This window comes from Tursiops truncatus, chromosome 10 (genome assembly GCF_011762595.2).
Source record: "Tursiops truncatus isolate mTurTru1 chromosome 10, mTurTru1.mat.Y, whole genome shotgun sequence".
NCBI lineage: Eukaryota > Metazoa > Chordata > Mammalia > Artiodactyla > Delphinidae > Tursiops > Tursiops truncatus.
This window is the reverse complement of record NC_047043.1, coordinates 36,418,806-36,439,187: the sequence shown is the minus strand read 5'-3', so window position 1 is coordinate 36,439,187 and position 20,382 is coordinate 36,418,806. Positions and strand designations below refer to the sequence as shown.

Genomic DNA, 20,382 nt, shown 5'->3' with positions numbered 1-20,382 from the left:
GTTTGTAGGCTATTGGGCAGAGCTGGGTCTTGGTGCTAAGATGATGAACTCCGTGAGACCTCACTCTGATGAATATTCCCTGGGGTCTGAGGTTCTCTGTTAGTCCAGTAGTTTGGACTCGGAGCTCCCACCGCAGGAGCTTCAGCCCAACCCTGAGCTTGTGAACCAAGATCCCGCAAGCCATGTGGGGTAAAAAAAAAAAAACAGTAACAGAGTAAAAAATAAAATTAGACTAGGAAATGAACAGATATGTTAGAAAGAATATAAAAATATAGATGAATCAACAACTGGAAGGTACATCACAATAGGAAAAAAGAGGAAGAGGGAAAAGAAAAGAAAAAAAGGGCGGGGTGGGGGGAAGGCCTTGGCTATGGAAGGTGGGGCCTAATCAAGGGTGAGGTTTGGGTGGTGGGTGGAGCCAATGCGCAGGACCCACAGGGCTGGAAAAGGCCCTGGGGGCTGTGGGGGGTGGGGCTTAGGCTCAAGGAACAGAAGGGGCCCAGGCGTGCCCCCCACCCCCGGTCTCAGAGGGCAGGGGACCTCACCTGGGAGCCCAGCAGGCTTCCTGGGCTCGAGTGGGTGGGGCAGTCATGCTCCCCATGTCTCTCGCTCCTTCTGGAGGGCCCCTCCCACCTGCCTCTCCTGATCTCCCTGGCCTCAGGGGTGCCAATCCTATCTGGCCTCCACTTCTCCTCCCCGCTCAGTCCCCCTATGTCCTACCGGTTCACTTTGGGGTTCTTCCCATCTCCTTGGGCATCAGAGTCCCCCACCAGTGGTGGCAGGCACCCTATGTGGGGAGACACTAATTCCGTGTCTTCCCACACCGCCATCTTGACTCTGCCTCCAAGGATTTTCTTTCTGAAAAGACAGAAGGTTTTGCAGCAGCAGGAGGGAAATTCCATTAAGAGGAGAGAAATCATGAAACTTATTTTGTCTTTCTTTCCCTTTTCCCAGAGTCTGAATGGTGTTTGGCTGAACAGAGAACGTCTAGAACCTTTAAAGGTCTATTCTATCCATAATGGAGATCACATCCAGCTTGGGGTGCCTCTGGAAAATAAGGAGAATGCAGAGTATGAATATGAAGTTACTGAAGAAGACTGGGAGAGGATTTATCCTTGTCTTTCCCCAAAAAGTGACCAGATGATGGAAAAAAATAAGGGCTTGAGAGCTAAAAGGAAATTTAGTTTGAATGAATTAGAGGGTTCTGGAGCTGAAGGCCCCTCAAATTTGAAATCCAAAATAAGTAAAGTGTCTTGTGAACCTGGTCAGCCAGTGAAGTCACATGGGAAAGGTGAAGTGGCTAGTCAACCCTCTGAATATTTGGATCCTAAGTTGACTTCTCTTCAGCTAAGTGGGAAGACCACAGGGGCTCATGTTGACCCAGGCCCTGCAAAAGTTGTAGAGCTTCATTATAAGAAGCAGAAAGCCTCAAATCCTTCAGCATCTCAGAGCCGCTTAGAGCTGTTTAAGGTAACGATGTCCAGGATTCTAAAGCTGAAAACACAGTTGCAGGAAAAGCAGGTAGCTGTTCTGAATGTGAAAAAGCAGACCCAAAAAGGGAACTCAAAGAAAATTGTGAAAATGGAGCAGGAACTGCAGGATTTACAGTCCCAGCTGTGTGAAGAGCAGGCCCAACAGCAGGCCAGAGTGGAGCAGCTGGAGAAGACTTTCCAGGAAGAGCAGCAGCATCTCCAGGTACCACACAGGAGGGAAGGACAAGAGTGACCCTTGGGATGGGCAGGCCCTTCGTGAGCCTCTGGCCAGAACTCTCTGTTTCTGGATCAGGGACCAAGTGCTGAGTGCCAGGGACAGGAGATGTAATGGGAACAGAAAACTTTGAGGTTCAGCATGATGATCAGATCAAGAGCCAGAGTTGGGATGTCAAGATGGGGAAAGGTGACTGGCAGAACCAGCCAAGATATAACAGGATGCAAAGGTGAGGCATCTCAGAACTGAGGTAAATTCAGAGAGAGGTTGGATGAAAGTGAAGATGCCCCCAAATTACAGCACACCCCAATTAACGCAATAGTTGTCTTCATGAGTAATCTTTCTCTGCTCTGAGGTCAAAGCCAAATTTCTGTACCCAAGGCAGGTGTAGGTCACCTGATTACTCTGCCCTTGATTTACCTGGCAACTTGTTAGCTCTGTAGCTAACCTAGGAAGTGGGAGGCTAGAAAGGCAGAAAATGTTTGTGTCTGACCTGAGTAGCCAGCATGGGAGGGGACAGGTACATCATGACTCAGTTGTTGGGTTGAGTGATAAGCCACCTCCCACAGGGCCTTTAGTAGATAAAATAATGACTGTCTTAGCTGTGTCAAGGTGAGGGCAAATGTGTCTGCATCCCCAAGTCATTTGGGATTAGATGACAAGCACTTGCACAAAGCTTCTAGGCTATGGCTGATCCTGGTTCTGCTCAAAATGTCAGTTCCCATCTGGCAAGAGCCACATGTTTTACTCTCACCTACTTGCTCAGGTAATACTGAATGTCAAGAATTCCCCATTGTTGACTTAGAACTAAGAGGGGCCAATCAGGATTGAAGTGAATAAGCTTTTCTCTTTCATGTACTTTACTCAGGGTAAGAAACAACCAGTTGTGTTGGCTTATTTCTGAACAATTTGTAGATTTCATTCTAATCTCAGCTATCCCCCATAAACTGCTGGTCTTAGCCAAGGCCATGGATTAAATAGGTCTTTCTAAGGGTATACACTGCTTGCTTATGTGTACCTTTTTGCTGCCCTTTTCCAGCCTGGACTAATTCTTGAAATTAATAGATGGAGGTTTATCTTCACATATTTAGTATATGACACCTTCACCAGAGTAGAGCTCTCTTTAAAGGCTTATGTGCTCAGGAACAAGAGTTACTGTTAATATTTGTGGCTCCTTTCAGCATGCTTCAAGATATAGCTGTGAAATCTTTTTCCTTATCAAAATGGTAAAGAAAGGCAAAAAGGACTGGTTTAGAGAATTTCTCCAGGAATGAGAGGGCCATATATAAATCGCTCCTAGTGACGTATATCTAGTCCTTTGTTTATTAGTTGCATTCCCCTCTCCCACCAAGCCCTAAGAATTTATCCTACCCCTACTGCTTGCTCAGAAACTCATTTAACCCTTGCTACTTCACACAGAATTTTTTTTTTTTTTGGCTGCGCTGTGTGGCTTGTGGGATTTTATTTCGCCAACCAGGGATTAAACCCGAGCCCTCAACATTGAGCGTATGGAGTCCTAACAACTGGACTGCCAGGGAATTCCCACAGACTTTTTTTTTTTTTTTTCTGCAATATAAGGAATTTATTTAAACAACATTAGTTGCTGGGGGACTGGGAAAACAAGGCTGGAAACTACACAGTCAGGAATGAGACAGACCTAGTCCAAGGAAGATGCTATGCTGTTGTCACTGGGCACAAACATCTCACCTGCAGGGCCAGCAGTGCTAATGCTGGGGTCTCAACACAAGCCTGGAATCACTTCTGCTGCTCCTGTGGAAATTAAATGTTATTGTATGATACTTCCACCACCACCCCATGGGGTGGAATCTTGCACTCCCTGTAACCTCAAGTAACCAGTTTCTGAGGGTGTCTGGTTGTTCCAGGATAGCACTTTGGGTTCAGAGGACATCATTTTCAACTACTATAATGGAAGGAGGACCCTGTATGTTACCGAATTCTCCACGTCATTCTTTTTTTTTTTAGTTATCTATTTTATACATATTAGCCACACAGATTTTTTTTTTGAGTACCCACATTACCTGGCACTATACTTGAGTTTGGGTAGTTATAAAGATACTTAATAAATGGTTTTTGCCATTAAGGAATATATCTGGTTGAGGAGACAAAGATGTATTATACACACAAAATAATCAGAACAGTTTCAAGTCAATATATTTAAATTAGAGAACCATTTCCAGTTGGCATATTAAATGGGTAGGTAATTCTTTCTTTTTAAATATTTTATTTATTTATTTATTTTGGCTGTGCCAGGTCTTTGTTGCGGCACATGGGATCTTTTAGTTGCAGCGTGTGGGCTTCTTAGTTGTGGCATATGGACTTCTTAGTTGCAGCATGCAGACTCTTAGTTGTGGCATGCAGACTTCTTAGTTGTGGCATGCAGACTTCTTAGTTGCAGCATGCGGACTTCTTAGTTGTGGCATGCATGTGGGATCTAGTTCCCCAACCAGGGATCGAGCCTAGACCCCCTGCCTTGGGAGTGCAGAGTCTTACGTGGGAAGTCCCGGGTAGGTAATTCTTAAGGAGGGAAGGGCCCAGAGGTTCTTCTGGAAGATGCTGGATGTAGGGGAGTGATGATGTAGGAGGCATCTACATTCAGGGGGGCGGATGGAGGAGACATAGCATAAGCTCAGGCAAGGCAGGAGGAGGAGCAGTTTATGGGCTAGAAGTGGTAAAGACTCAGAGTGAGAGACAGAGTGGCCAGAATTGAGGAAAGAAACATGGTGGAGCTTGTGAGTGCCAGCTCAGGGGATTGTGTTTCAGTTTAGATACTTGGTGACTCAGAAGCTCTCAGTTTACATCCTTTTGGGAGTCACAGCATTAGCCAGTGAAGGGGACTTGGAGTATTAATCCAGAGTTTCTCCAGAACACCCTGAGTGGTGGCTTGAAGGTGACAGCCCTGAGGTGTGCAGTATTTGAGCAGTTTAATTCTGCTTAAGTCCCTTACTGCCAACAGCTTGAAGTAAAATGGGAGATTTTCCACCCACTCCCTGCCCCCTGTCGTTTCCAGATGCTCACGCTAGCAGGTCTGCTCTGCTTGTTACTGGATTTTGTCCCTTTTTCCCCCTTCCTGCAGGGTAACCTTACATTTTGTTTTTGGCTTTGCAGCGTTTGGAGAAAGAACAAGGAGAAGAGGACCTGAAGCAACAGCTGGCCCAGACTCTGCAGGAGGTAAATCTCTTGCCATTGTCCTGAGCTTATAGTGGGTGGTGGAGTGGGGGGCAATCAGGCTTCTTGTGGCCACCGGCTGCCTCTGCTGCTTAGTGCACACCTCTGTGGCATCTCCAGTCTGTAGACAGAGCAGGTGGCAGCTGCTCATGCCATCAGGTCGGAGACTTGGAGCCTCACAGACATGCCAGACCTCAGCATGAAAGCTTACATCTTCATTTGAGTACGAGTTGCTTTGGTGAAGATGAAATGAGCCTGTAGCAATTAGGAGGCTCTCTAGGAGAGTGGCTGCGCTTCCAGAAAGGTGAGAGCAGCAGAGGGAAATTGAGAGCTATGACTTGGCCACCAGGGCCTGCAAGGGCCTCCATTACTTCACCATTCCTGAGCTGAAGCCATCCTGAAACCATCTGAGAATGTTCCAATTAAGCATTTTAGGTTAGGTTGAGAATGTGCAGTTTAACCTTCAGCAAAACGTATCAATTTACTGAAGGGGGCAAGGCTCACAGGAATAAAATTATCCTAAAAGATTGCCTGTAATTTATTTAGTTTAACTTGACTACCTCTCTCTTCTGTTTATTTTTTTATGAGTTCTTTTGCATCTTTAAAACCTGCTTTGTCTTCTTTATGTGTAATGATTAGTAGTTTGTTATAAGTCAGGAGGTAAGTGTTTGCATCTCCTTGAGAAAAATGAGTAATCGCATTAGAATTTGTTCAGGAGAATTTATCATTCGGTTCTTTTATTGCTTACCTACCTCCCAACCTTTTTACAGTGCTAACAATCACATATTACTTCATGCTTGGGAGGGTGCCTACCTTGGGTGCACAAACAGCCTTGGAAAGCATTAGGTGAAAAATTCAGTCTTTTTAGAATTTTATTTTCTAAGCTTGTGTATTTTCTAGGGTGGGGGGGTAGGCATGTTTCCCATTTAGAGGATTATTAAATTAATATTCAGATAATGTTTTGAAATTGACTGGAAAAGAGTAAGGTTCTGCTCTTGGAAATCCCTGAGGAATCATTAAGTACCCTGCACCCACAACACCTCACCCTCTACTGAGACAGACTGGAAAACACACTATCATTTAGCATGATGCATTTGGCCAGTCTCCATTCATTAACCTAAAATAGGATACTTTTAGGTCATGGTTCTATAACAGCATGCCTGGGGGACCTACCACTCTCAAATGAAACATGGTTATTGTTCGGTCCACCTGGTGGTCCTTCTGAAGCTGTTCTTTTTCATTTTCCAGGCCTATAATTATAATAACTTACATTTACATAGAGCTTTAAAAACTTTTCTGAGTGCTCTCATATATGTTATTTTTTTTCTTATTAACCCCAACGTAGGGGGGCACCTATTTTCCCATTTTATAAATGAGAAAATTAAGGCACATGCATCTAATTAGTGGCCAAGATGAATACTCAGGACTTCTGACATAACTGCTTTTTTTCTGCAGACCTCACATTTTATTGTTTTTTTATTTTTTAAAATTAGTTTATCTTTGGCTGCATTGGGTCTTTGTTGCTGTGCGCGGGCTTTCTCTAGTTTCGGTAAGCAGGGGTTACTCTTAATGCGGTGCGCGGGCTTCTCATTGCGGTGGCTTCTCTTGTGGAGCACGGGCTCTAGGCGCGCAGGCTTCAGTAGTTGTGGCACGCAGGCTCAGTAGTTGTGGCGCACAGGCTTAGTTGCTCCACAGCATGTGCGATCTTCCCGGACCAGGGCTCAAACCTGTGTTCCCTGCATTGGCAGGCGGATTCTTAACCACTGCACCACCAGGGAAGCCCCCAGACCACACATTTTAAAATGTGTGTCTTGAATAATATCTTTTCAGAAACACCACCTTCGGCACCTGCCAAGAGGAAGGCGGGGGAGAGCTGGGCTCCAAAAATGTCGCCATGGCGGTGGTGGAGATGTATAGGAGTTATCACAGGTGAATGTAGGTTGGGACCCTTCAAGTCCTAGTGGGTCGGAGGGCAGTGGCCCTTGGTAAATTGTTTTTTGAGGAGGGGAAGACAAGTCCGTTTCCTCGAACAGGACCTGAACAGCCTCTTCAGGTCTGCAGCCAGGGATACCAGCTCAGAGACGAGGAGACTCTACCCAGCCCAGAAAGATCTAGCTCGCCCGGGTTAGAAACCTAGTCTTTCATTAGTTCAAGAACTTAGTGAGCAGCTCACTTTGCCAGGCGTTGGTAGGGGGTGAGGACAGTCAAAGACAATTAAATTAGGTGTTTCCTGGCTTTAAGTTCAGCCACTATCATGGGGATTTACTATTTCCCCCTACTGTACGAGGAGATAATTTTAAAAAAAGGAAGAAGAAAGCAAGCGGCAGAAACTTGGGAAGTCAGACTTGAGTTGAAAATCCTGTTGCTTGCACTTGCCTTTTTCTGTGTCTGTTTATCTGTAAAATGAACGTACCTACAAATGGTAAACTGTGTGTAGCAGTTAACTTTTGGCCAGGCACTGTGCTAAATGCTCTATGTATAGTCTTTTCAAATCCTTAACAACAGCCCTGTGAGGTAACTGCTGTTGTTTTCCCCATTTTACTGATGATGAAATAATAATTGCATCAAACTCAAGAGTTTTTGTGAGAATTACACAATGTATGTAAGCCACTTTGCACAATGCCTGGCACATTAAATATTTTTGTTATGACTGTGTCTCCTAAAAAAAGCCAGAAATAGGTACTAGCCTAGAAAGGCTGCTGAGTTATAGACAGTGTAATAATTTATTACCTTCTATGTAGGTGCGCAGAAAATGGTTAAATTCTTATTCCAAAGTATTTCCTTATAAGCAAACAATGAGCATAAAAGGACTCCTGTGCAAAAGAAAATGTTTCTTCAAGTTTTAAGTCTTCTAGCCAACATTTTAAACACAGCTATAAAAGGGTAAAAAAGCACAAACACAGTTTTAGAAACTACCCGTACTTATATAGCACTTTGCATTTTACAACGCACTCATCACAAATGCCATTTTGATGTTTGCATCTTATAAGTAACTATACTTTAACCGCAAGTAGTTAAGTGACTTGGTTAAGTGACTAGACTTTGTAAGTTACTGGGATTCTAAGTCCATTTCTGTTTTCAGAATGTCCGTTATATAGTGTGATTCTGGACATGTAGAAGGTGAATTGGAGTCAGCTGAGTTATCAGCAAAGCACGCTTTCAGCTGCAAAGTGTAAATTAGCTAACTGACTTGGGGGATTTTCTTTCTTTTTTTTTTTTTTATATGTTGGTTCATTGGTTTGTTTATTTATTTATTTTTGGCTTGTTGGGTCTTCGTTTCTGTGCGAGGGCTTTCTCCAGTTGTGGCAAGCAGGGCCCACTCTTCATCGCGGTGCGCGGGCCTCTCACTGTACTGGCGTCTCTTGTTGCGGGGCACAGGCTCCAGACGCGCAGGCTCAGTAGTTGTGGCTCATGGGCCTAGTTGCTCCACGGCATGTGGGATCTTCCCAGACCAGGGCTTGAACCCGTGTCCCCTGCGTCGGCCGGCGGATTCTCAACCACTGTGTCACCAGGGAAGCCCTGTTTTTCTTATGTATATGAAATGTGGAGGTAGGCAGTTTCTGGTATTGGTTCAGCTACCAAGAGTTGCTTTACCATTTTCTCTCTTTCTCCATGTGTATATTTCTTTATGAATTATTTAAAAGTAATGGCATATATTATGTCCCTTTACCCCAAAGTACTTAAGTATTTAAAAGTAATTGCATGTTTTATGTCCCTTTACCCTAAAGTACTTCAGTATTTGTTTCCTCAAAACAAGGGCGTTCTCTTACATCATCCTAGCACTGTTATTAAATTCAGCAGATTTAACATAGATACAATATTACTATTTATTCTTTTTGGCCATGCCACATGGCTTGTGGGATCTGGGATCTTAGTTCCCCCACCAGGGATCGAACCAGTGCCCCCTGCAGTGGAAGCACAGAACCCTAAGAACTGGACCACCAGGGAATTCCCAACCCATGGACTTTTAAGTCAGCAGGTCTTCCTCAGTTTAGTTATGGGCAGAAAGAGTCCACCATTTGAAAATATAGTTCTCATTAAAACAGAAAAAAAAAAAGAAAAACACCAAATAAAAGAATTAAAATAATAGAAAAGAAAGATCACCTTCTTTAAAAAAGGATTTGAAATGAGATTTAAAATATAAGCTATACTTAAGTATGAGGGAGCTCAGAAATTATGTTTCATAGAAATGGAACCTCTTGACATTTGATGTAGGCAGTTAGTCACAATGAATGAGCTGCTAGCTCTTGGGCATGCCAGCTTCCAGAAGACACAGCCAGAGTTCAGGCAGCATTACCTTATGAGCATGTAGTATGTGATTTATAGAATAAATAGTTAAAAGTCTTTTTCATTTCAAAGAAAATGATTATCTAGTTTTCCTGAATCCATATTTCCCTGATTATTTTTTAAAAGCTGCTCCCAGTGCTGGGTAACCTTAGAGTTACTTACTAGTTCTTGAGCATTTGTTCTCAGGATCAGTTGTGTGGCTTTGTAAAAAATGTACATCCCTGGGCCCCAAGCCAAACCCACAGAATCAGACTCTCTGGAAGGCAGTGTAAATTCTTCAGTTGATTTGGATGGCCACAGAAGTTGGGTTATTTCCAGAGGGATTAATAGATTTGATGGCATCCCTCCCTATCTGCCCCTTTCCCTGAAAAAAGCAGTATGTAGGTGGGATGTCCTGACGGAACAAAAACATTATTTTGAAATTGCCAATCCATTGATCTCTTGAACCAAAGCTGCTGACAGAGGGAGAGACAGGCATGGTGGCTGAAAGGAACAATGCAGTGTAACGCATCTTGAGTATGTATCTGCTATGTTTCTGCAGCATCGGGCTCTGATGGAAGAGCTAAATCGCAGCAAGAAGGACTTTGAAGCAATCATTCAAGCCAAGAACAAAGAATTGGAGCAGACCAAGGTACTGGAAAGAAGGTGAAGGTTTAGAATTTGGTTAGCACATGCAACTCAGCATTTTCCACAGTGCAAAGGTTGGTATGGTGAATGAAGGGAGAGGTTATGGCTGTTTCCTTCCTCAAGGGAAATAATCTGTAAAATTAGTTAGGGCTGTAGAAGGTTCTGCCTGTAAGACAACATCTATTTCCTTCCTTTATCCAGAAGCAAAATGCTGGGAATAAGACACATCCTGGAGTCTAGTCCACTGTCTGTGGTAAATGCTCCTTCAGAGTGTTTCACTCACATAGGCTAAGGGGTGGTGTAGTCAAAATAAAAAATAGTTCATCTTGATGCATTTATGTAGTTATTCCCCATATCGAATCAGTGGAACTCTTAAATTAGGGGTTGTAAACTCAAGTGCCCACTGGGGTCAGACCGATAATAGGAGTAAAGTGGCCTGGGTGTAAGAACATAGTGGGGAACTGTGAGGCAGAGGTGCACCCTCACCCCCACCCCCAGAGGCAGCCTCTTCTCTGATGCAGCCAGTCATTGCCATCCAGATATGCAAGCCCAGTGTTGTCCGATCTGAGTTTTCCATAGAAGATGGAAATCCAAATGTTTATGTAAAGTATCCCAGTTTTCAAGTATTGGCAACAGTTCAGTGTTTTTTGATACCATGAATGCCAGACTAAATAAGTCTGCAGGCTGGATCCAGTCCACAGGCCACCAGTTTGCATCCTCTGACCTGAAACTTATGCCTGAGTCTGACTGCATCTCTCAGCCCACCCCTCCTCATGTACATATCTGGAGCAGAATACAGAAAAGGAGGAGACTTTCTTGTTTGTTTGATATCCTTATCCTCTGTTTAAATCACATAGTTCCTTCTTCCCCAGCCTCCAAGAAACCACCACATCTTTTTAAATCCAGTAATTCAAAAGTTTTCAGGGAACTTGACTCTAGTTATAACTGGGTCCAGTCCCTCTTCACTGCCCTAAGCAGTCTGACAGTCTTTGCTTTGATTAGAAGAGAAAGTAAAACATGAGAAATAAATGAACCCTAATATTTAGGGTATATCAAATATACCCTAAATGGCTTTTCCTCTCCGCCTCAGGGGCTCCTCATCCTTTCTGTTTTGGAGATGAGGTGCTAACTTAATAAATGTTGGCTTCAAGAGAGCACACCTGGGCTTCCCTGGTGGCGCAGTGGTTGAGAGTCCGCCTGCCGTTGCAGGGGACGCAGGTTCGTGCCCCTGTCCGGGAAGATCCCACATGCTGCAGAGCGGCTGGGCCCGTGCGCCATGGCCGCTGAGCCTGCGAGTCCGGAGCCTGTGCTCCGCAATGGGAGAGGCCACAACAGTAAGAGGCCCGCATACCGCCCCCCAAAAAAAAAAAAAAAAAAAAGAGCACACCTAGATCCTCCTTAAAAAGTGTGTCTACAAGCAGTCTGACCTGTTGGGGAAAGCACAGGGAAATTGCACTGCAGGAGTGGGAAGTGACAAGCATCACAGAGTGTGGGGCCTGAAGGTACTTCAAGAGGCCATCTCTCTAGCCTCCTGCCTCTAGGGAACATAGGTATTATCCTTATTTTATAGCAGAGGCAGCTGCAAAGAATGGAATGGACCTTACACACTAATTCAAGCTTCCTACCTTTATGGACTGTTCCTCATTTCTTTCTTATCCAGTGAGTTCTTGGTTGCTTGGGATGATTTTGTATCACCTCTGAACTGCAGTTTGCTATAGGATACTTAATGCCTCATTCTGGTCTTGGGTGGTTGGTGGAGTGGGTATGCTACCTTCAGTTTTTATCATTTGGTTAATTTTTGGGAAGGAGACAGAACCTGCAATGCGAATACATACTAAAGAAGTCGAGAGAGGGAAAAAAAGGAAGATAGTGTCCTATATTAGAAAGCAGTTCTGAGAAACAGTAACCCTTGCGGAAAGAGTTTTATTCTCGTGTTACTGTGCCAGGGTGAATTTTTAATTTAGATTCCTTCTGAATCCTATTGCAGACTAATAACCCTGCTTCCTGTCCTGTTTTGCATTCTCGTTGGTTCTCCCGAATGACAGGTGGGGTTGTGTGTTTTTGCAGGAAGAGAAGGCGAAGATGCAAGCACAGAAGGAGGAAGTTCTTAGCCATGTGAATGACGTGCTAGAGAATGAGCTCCAGTGTATTATTTGTTCAGAATACTTCATTGAGGTAATTATGAATGGTGGCTCATGCCTTCTCACTCTCCCAGCCCTGAATGGAGCCTCGGCTACACAGACTGCTTCTGCTGTAGGGAAACATTCTGAAGAATGTTTTTCCTCCAGGAACTTACTGTAGCTGTTTGACTTCAAAGTGACTGCTAGAGATGGTCACTTCTCATTTTTTTTTGTAGTCGTCTTTACCTCCACTGTCTTTTTTCTTATTTCATTTGTTCTTGAGTATCTGTTTGGCAGAATCAGTGTTTTGGGCTGTAATAAAGCCTTTATCTCTTTGGTGTTGGGGAGAAAACACTTTGGTTTCAAAGAACCACCTGAGAGCTGCCCCACCCTCCCACAGGTCAGAATGTCCTGTGCTTTCTACTTTTCTGACAACTATGTCCTGTTGGATTTTGTGCCTAGTGTTGAACTCCTACAGGTTTTTTACCTCCCGGGAACCACTTGATTCTGGCACAGTCCAGAATTAGATGGCATTAGAAATTTGAAGTATCAGAATAAAGCTGCTCAATAAAACTATTCTTTCTTTGCTCTGAATGGGCACAGTGCTGAGAGTAGGTGTGCAGTGCAGCCTTTGAACAGGGCGGTAAATGCCATTGATGTGTGGTTGCTGGGAATTCAGTGGCCAAGTGGAACGTATTTCAGGAACTCTGAGGCTCCTTATGAAAATGAAACATCTCTCCTGGGTTACCATCGGTTATCCTGTCTTTTTTTTTTTTTTTTGCCACGCTGCGCGGCTTGTGAGATCTTATTTCCTTAACCAGGGATTGAACCTGTGCCCTCGGCAGTGAAAGCACAGAGTTCTAACCACTGGACCACCAGGGAATTCCCTGTTATCCTGTCTTGTTTTTGCACAGGCTCTCCTTTTTTTTTTTTCTTTTTATGGCCACACTGTGTAGCATGTGGGATCTTAGTTCCCCAGCTAGGGATGGAACCCACACCCCCTGCATTGGAAGCGTGGAGTCTTAACCACTGGACTGCCAGGGAAGTCCTGCACAGTCCTCTTTTATTTTCACACATTCTACTATCTGTGTCCAGTTCATCTTACACTACAGGTGTTAAACTCAATTTGTTAAATGACAGTGCTTTTCAGACTCCTTTAAAAAGAAAATGCATACACACACTGCTTCCTTTTTTCTGGTGGACTTTAGGGAGATTGGGTCTATTAGCCTCCTGAAAAATCTCTCCTGGGTAGACCTGTTTCTTTTGCTCTGGATCTACTTTGACTTAGGGTCATAATTTCCCCCATAGTTTCTAGTCATTTGATTCCCTACTTTGGAGAAACTCAGTTCGTGCTCTTTTGACGTGGCTTACAGACCCTAATAGAAGAAGACAAGGAAAGGGTGGTTGGAATGGGTGATGAGTTAGCCAACCCAGAGCATCTGTACGACATGTAAGAGACAAATAACTTGACTTTGTTTGGTTTACAGCATGTGCCTGACCTTTTCTGTGGGTCATCTCTTAAAATCAATGTTGGGAAGAGGTTTCATTTTAATCAGACAGGTTTTTAGTCCCGTTCATGAGAATTTATCTCATTCGTTATCGAGAAGGTCTCCTAGTTGGCTTTCTGGTCTCAACTTGGCATTTGAAAAATACATGATTTCTGTGTTATTTTCCACTGCTATCCTAAAAACAGGAAGGAAGACTTTTGAGCCTCATGAAAGTTGTATCTTAGGAGATGTACATAAACAAGAGTAATGAGGAGAATGGTTTATGTTTTGGGGAGTGAAAAGTGTCCTGGCAGAAAGCTGGCCATTGGAGTTACTCATAGGAGCCCCTCACATACAGGCTTCCTTCTGCTTTCTCTCTTCTCACAGGCTTGCTTACTTATTTAAGGCACTATCAGTTGAACCCACTACATTTTTTCCCAGCCTAAGTTCTCTTTTACATATACTTTTTTAGCTGCTTTTGAGTAAAGATGATGCCTCCTACCATTCTGTATACTGAGTATTCACTGTGTGTTCCCCTTCATATATTAAAATTGAGGTGCTAATTCACCATTAGGACATAAATTTGTTTTCATGAGAGAATTAGTGATGTATTTATACCAAACATTCACATGCTTACTAGTCCTACTTACGTCCAGTGACATTTGTTTGCAGGGTAGCTAACCCATGTTGGCAGTGTGATGAGTTGGTTCTGAGATCGCAACCGCCCTGGGGAAGTAAGCATCACAGTTCTGATCTGTATGTTCACATTCCCATTATAGGCTGTCACCTTGAACTGTGCACATAGTTTCTGCTCCTACTGTATCAGTGAGTGGATGAAGCGGAAGATAGAATGCCCCATTTGTCGGAAGGACATCAAGTCGAAAACCCACTCCCTGGTTCTAGACAATTGCATTAATAAGATGGTAGATAATCTGAGCTCAGAAGTGAAAGAACGACGAATTGTCCTCATCAGGGAACGAAAAGGTGAGTGGGTATGAACAAGAGGTAAGTCCCCTCAACAAAGAACTTACAAATGTAGGCAGAGTTTTTGGATAGGGAAGAGTAAGATAAATGATTCTTGAGCTAAGGAAGAGGTGGAAGAAATTGGGAAAAGTAAAGGGAGTTAAAGATAATGAACATGTAAGAAAGAGTTGAGGTAGAATTAACTTATTTGACCAGCAGGGAATGGGGAGGCTTAGGTGTATGTGTCTTCGTTTTGGGGATAAAAAAGGATGTGATTAGAAAAACACATGGTCACACAGCTTGCTCTGCTGGTCACTAGATGGTGCTGTTGTTCAAGACAGTTTAGTTGCTGTCCGGGTGTTGCAGAAATCTTGGGTTGGGTATACAATAAATTATAAACAGGATGTGGTACAAACAGGTTTCCCAGCCAGAGAGAGTTTAAATAAAGAGGTTAGGGAAGGGGTGGGTGAGTTTCCTCAAGGAACCATACTTCCATAGTGAATATCTGCTATTTTAAACAAGTGATCTCATCATACTTGGGGCCTGCTGTGTTGAAGGTTGCAGAGACACTCTGCTTGAGACTTGAATGTCCTGGTAGCAAAAGAATGTGTCCTGGGGCAAAGCACAAGGAAGCCAATGGATCGGAAGGATTGGTTATTGGGCAGAGATGAGAGTAAAGAGGAGCAGAGTGGATCTGATTATCATGTTCAGTCCCTTTAGAAATCTAGTACGGTACTACCCTCTGGGAAAGCTCAGAGCCAAAGTGCTGTGAGATCAATTGGTTGCACATAAAGGCCAATCAGAGGAGAAGAACCAAAAGCTCACTGCCCTTCCAGTTGCTTTCCACCACCTGGCCATCGGGAACCCATGTTCATGTGTGTCTTTGGATATTCCCTTCTCTAAGTCCAGAGAAGCTGGAGGCTTAAAAGCCACACTGCTAAGAACAGGATCTTCTGTCTATCACTCTCTTTCTCCTAGCCCTTCAACAGATGTCAGCCTCTTTGAGTAGGGCCAGAAATCTGATGCTGATTTGCAAGCAGCTATGGTATGGAATTGGCCCTCTGTTGGTCAGCCATTGTGAGGGCAGCAAGCCTGTCACAGGCCAGGTGTTGAGCCTGTTATGCCCAAGGAAGACATTCTGAGGGTGGGGTGGTCCTCAGGCAGTTCTTTGAAACCAGAGTGTTTTCTACTTTTCTGACAACTATGTACTATTGGACTTTGTGCCCAATTTTGAGTCCCCATAGGTTTTTTTACCTCCCAGGAGCCACTTGAATCTGGCAGAATTCATTGCTCTTCCTCTCCACCTCCCATCACTCCATAAGCATTTATAGGAACACTACACTATGCACTGGGATAAAGAGATAAGCAGGGTATTATCTCAGCTCTCATAGTCTACAGAGGAGACAGAAAAGCAAGTAGGTAATGTGACAAGTTCCATAATAGGGTGCTGGAAAATTGCAGAGGAGAGGACAGTCAATTCGGCCTGGACAGGTGGAGGTATGGGAGCAAGCTTCACAGAAGAAGTGCCATTTGAACTGAGTCCTAAAGGTTCCCTAGGGACGTAGCTTTCCAAGCAGAGGAATTAGCATAAGCACAGAGGCATGAGAAGCAGTGACCTGTTCTAGCAGTGCCGCCCTTGGTGGCCCAAACAAGACATGTCTACACAGTGCCAGAGGAGCATGAGGACAGCCAAGGCTTAGGAAGTGTCTACTGAGGTGTTGTGAATGCCTTCTGTTTTCTTTTCTCTTTCCTTTCTGAGAGGAACACTGACCTGGGAACCCAGATTTGACCGAGGTCAGCCTTTGAGCTTAAGTTTGCTGGGTCTCTGTGTGGGTGGGGACACCCATGTACTTTCTCTTTGTTTTTTGGGGGTTATTCTTGTTTTTATTTTTTTCTTTGAAGTATAATTGATTTACAGTGTTGTATTAGCTTTAGATGTACTACATAGTGACTTGGTATTTTTATGCATTATAGAATGATCACCATAATAAGTCTAGTTACCATCTTTCACCATACAAAGTGATTACAATATTACTGACTGTATTCCCTATGCTATACATTACATCCCCGTGACTTAATTTATTTTGTAAGTGGAAGTTTGTAAGTGGAAGTTAATTCACTTCCCCTGTTTCACACATTCCCCCATCCCTCTCCCTTCTGGCAACCACCATATTGTTCTTTGTATTTATGAGTCTATTTCTGTTTTGTTATGTTTGTTCATTTGTTTTGTTTTTTAGATTACAGACTTAAGTGAAATCATATGGTATTTGTCTTTCTCTGCCTGACTTATTTCACTTAGCATAATACACTCGAGGTCCATCCATGTGTTGCAAATGGGAAGGTCTCATTCTTTTTTATAGCTGAGAAATAGTCCCTTGTATATATATACCACATTTTCTTTATTCATTCATCTTTCGATGGGCACCTAAGTTGCTTCCATATCTTAGCTATTGCCAAAAATGCTGCAGTGAACATTGGGCATGGATTTATCTTTTTGAGTTAATGTTTTCATTTTCTTTGGTTAAATACCCAGAAGTGGAATTGTTGGGTTGGGTTGTGTGGTAGCTCTATTTTTAATTTTCTGAGGAACCTCCATACTGTTCTCCATAGTGGTTGTACCAGTTTACATTCTCACCAACAGTGCAGGAGGGTTCCCTTTTCTCCACACACCCATATGTACTTTCTTCACCCAGCCCACTGTCCAGGTTTTTTCTCAAAAGTCTGAGCATGGTAGATGCATGCAGCCACTGGAAAACGAAAGAAGAACCCTGTGTCCTAAATTCATCTCTGACTCTCCTCACACAGAGTTAATACCACAGAGTAGATAATATCAGACCCCTCTTTTCTCTGCAGAGGCTAAATCTGGTGTCTTGCTGCCTTTTTAGTAACACTAGGAGCCAACACAGTAAACCGAATCGGCCTCCGTGTCCCACTCACTGGCTGAGAGCAGTTCTGGCATCAGTCTCGGTTTCTGCATTTATCACAGCGAGTGCAGCTTTGAGGTTTTCTCTAGAGACAGACAGAAGGTTCTGAGGCCCGATTTAGGAAAATGTGCCAGAGCCATCAGCAGCTTCATTGGGCTGCAGTGTGGAGTTTAGAGAAAATTCTCAGTTCAAATACCAACCTTCTTTGCCAATTGAAAGCTGGTTTAATCCCCAGTGCATGGGAATTTTTAAAGGACCAAATGTAGGATCTGGGAACTAGAATTGGCAAGCCTGTAATTGTCACAGTTCTGACACTGGCAGGACCATTTTCCTCCTGGGCAGCGGTTGCTCTGATCCTGAGTTCAGAGAGAAGGACCTGCCTGTCTGTGGCAGCACAGGCCTCTGATTCCACCGAGAGCAGCCCCACTGCAGGCCTCCTTGGCTGGTTGCTGTCTTCAAGGCCCATATCCGCACGGGAGGAGTAATGCCTCATGACTGATTAGCCATAGATCCTTTGTAAAGTCTGGGAGACCAGATTATCCAGAGGAGAGGAGGAGGAGGAGAGTGTTAGGATGCCAGATCCTGTGTTTGGAGAAAGGGTGCCCTGGAGCTGGGGCAGGTAACGAATGTTGAGTAAGTACTTGTCGCATGAGTAATTGTGGCTTGCTGGGATATTGACGTGAGATTTTCCTGAAGAGAAGACATTTTGTGACATCCGCTATGGAGGCTCTCCCTCTGGAGCTGGGGAGGTGCTGGAGCAGAGTCTTCTGTCAACTGCTCCCCCATTCCCATTTGTTCTGTTCTCATTAAGTGTTGGTTGGTTGACAAGAGTGTTAACATTCTCACTTTAAGCTTTCCCTAGCAGTTTCTTTGGGTTGTGCTCAGAAAAGAAAAAAGCAAATGATCTAGAAATAAAATCTAGTTGGTCCTTTAAAACAGTGATTTTCAGTACAGGGGCTTTTTCAAACTGTACTTCCCAGCTCCCTTGATACTATAATATTGAGCCGAGGCTACTTGTGGGAGTGTGCCTTGGCCTTCAGGGGTGCTGAGGTGGGGAGAAAGGTTTATGAACCATAGCTTTCCTGAATCTGAGACAGAGGTCCCTCCAGAGGTTGGTGGTCTCTGGGAAGATTGGCCCAGGTAAGATCACATGGCCTGTGGCTCTTGCCAGCTTCCTGTAGGCTAGGAGGAGCGTGATCCAGACACAGGACGGGAGAAACTCACAGTCTCTAAAGAGGGTATCTGCCTGCCCACCTGGAAGGCTTTCCCTGGTGTTACCCATCATCACTTGTTGAAAGACAGAGCCTTGTAAAGGACTATATGGGGAATGGCAGCAGTAACAGTGTCTGCCAAGTTGACCTCATCCATAGAGGATACTTGTTAGCAAGTACTTTTAATCTACCCAGTATTGCCTCAAGAATCGAGGGTGTCATGTGCATGAAGTCAGCATGGCTGCCTGGCATAGGACAGTGTTTAAGAGAAAGTGGCACTCAGCAAGATTGGCATGGGTTGGGGTGTCCACCTGCATGCACTCAAGTAGTTTATAACACTGGATTCTCTAAAAATTTTGACTTAAAAATTCATGCTTTGCAAAATTACCATGGGATCAAAAATTAGACTTATTAATAGAAGCTTTTTTTCTTATTCCTCCATCACCACATCCCATTTTTGCCCCACCCTTTTTCCTTCCCGTCTCTTCTTTTGTCACTTACTGTCCTTCCTTGCCTTATCCCTTGATGTGTGTCTCCCCCCAAAACTCTTATTGTTCCCTTGTATATAAATTTAATAACACTTTCAATCTGCCTACCAAAGGATTCAAGACCTTAACCTCAAGGAAGGTCTTGAGATTGCCCTTTGTGTAAGCCAAGATCCCTACTTCTCTGGGATCAAGGAAGCACAGCTATTGGAAAACACTAGAGGCCAGTGAATAGCCCCTTGCACCCCCCCTCTCTCTGGACAGAGGAAAAACTTGCACCTCTCCCTGCCTGTTGCTGTGTATGTAATTCCTTCTTTCCTCCAACAGATATTAATTGAAGGCCAGCTTTGTGCCAGACACTCTTCTAGGTATGAAGAATAGAAGGAGAAGTGAAAATCTAATAAGTTAGATGGGATTTGTGCTATGGAGAAAAATTAAGCAAGAAAGGGGTCGGAAGTGATGAGGAGAGCATTGGCAGTTTTTGATAGAGTAATTAAGGTAGTCACTAAAGAAGGTGGTATTTGAGTAAAGCTCAGTAGGCAGTGGCCATGCTGCCATCTGGGGAAAGGGTGTCCTAGGCAGAGGGGATAGGAGGAACAGCAAGGAGGTGGTGTGGCTGGAGTGGAGTGAACGATGGGACGGGGAATAGAAAGTGAGGTCAGGAGGTTGGGCAGGGGGCACATTGTATAGGGGTTTATAGACCTTTGGAAGGACTTCGACTTTTACTCTGGCGAAGTGAGGAGTGGGCTTTGAGCAGAGTGATTTGATCTGCCGTCTATTTTCTTGGTTCACCATGGCTGCTGTGTGGGGAAAAGACTGAGGGTGGCAGCAGGGAGGCCAGGGGAGGGAAATGCAGGCTCCTCCTTTATCTCTCTCTGTTTTTTTCTCTCCAAAGCAAAGAGACTGTCCTGAAGACCGTGCTCCAAGGACATTTGAAAAACTGCCAGGCGGTGGGAACTTGGGATGGTCTGAAGGATTCTCTATGGACAGGCGTGGGGCCACTCTGAGACAGAGCATGGGATAGAGCCACGTGGGACAGAGACTGAGTTAGGAAGTCCTCTGTCTCGACCCTCCATGTTGGCCATCCCTGCTGCCACCATTGTCTGAAGCACTGACTGCTTCAGAGTACTTAAGAGACTCTGCTTCACTACATTGAACAGGTTATGTATTTCTGTTGTGCTTTTTAAATTTGTTTTGTTGTTGTTGTTGTTTTGGTACCTCAGAAGCACCTCTGTTGATATATGTTTTGGGCAGGTTGGGTGTATCCCTATGGCTGCCCCTGAAGGCGAAGGCAGCCTCTCTTTGAGAGGATGGCATACCTCTTCTTTGTGAAAACAATGTCATTTCCTGGAAATAAAATGTAAAACCTATCAGTTGCTCAGCTG

At 44.2% G+C, this 20,382-nt stretch overlaps 1 protein-coding gene across 4 annotated transcripts in view; it reads left to right on the top strand.

Annotated features, from left to right (window-relative positions):
• The window catches only part of RNF8 (ring finger protein 8), a 45,407-nt gene that overhangs the window by 17,902 nt on the left and 7,123 nt on the right, over positions 1-20,382 (top strand). Inside the window, exons 3-9 of one of the 4 annotated variants that reach the window (XM_033864329.2) lie at positions 955-1,695; positions 4,834-4,896; positions 9,722-9,811; positions 11,875-11,982; positions 14,194-14,398; positions 19,325-19,365; positions 19,893-20,027. In XM_033864329.2, coding sequence (XP_033720220.1) covers positions 955-1,695; positions 4,834-4,896; positions 9,722-9,811; positions 11,875-11,982; positions 14,194-14,398; positions 19,325-19,335 — 1,218 coding nt within the window. In that variant the 3' untranslated portion in view covers positions 19,336-19,365; positions 19,893-20,027. Of the gene's footprint in view, positions 1-954; positions 1,696-4,833; positions 4,897-9,721; positions 9,812-11,874; positions 11,983-14,193; positions 14,399-19,324; positions 19,366-19,892; positions 20,368-20,382 lie in introns of those variants that run through there. The other 3 variants (XR_004528432.2, XM_019949791.3, XM_019949793.3) reach the window with 3 other exon arrangements.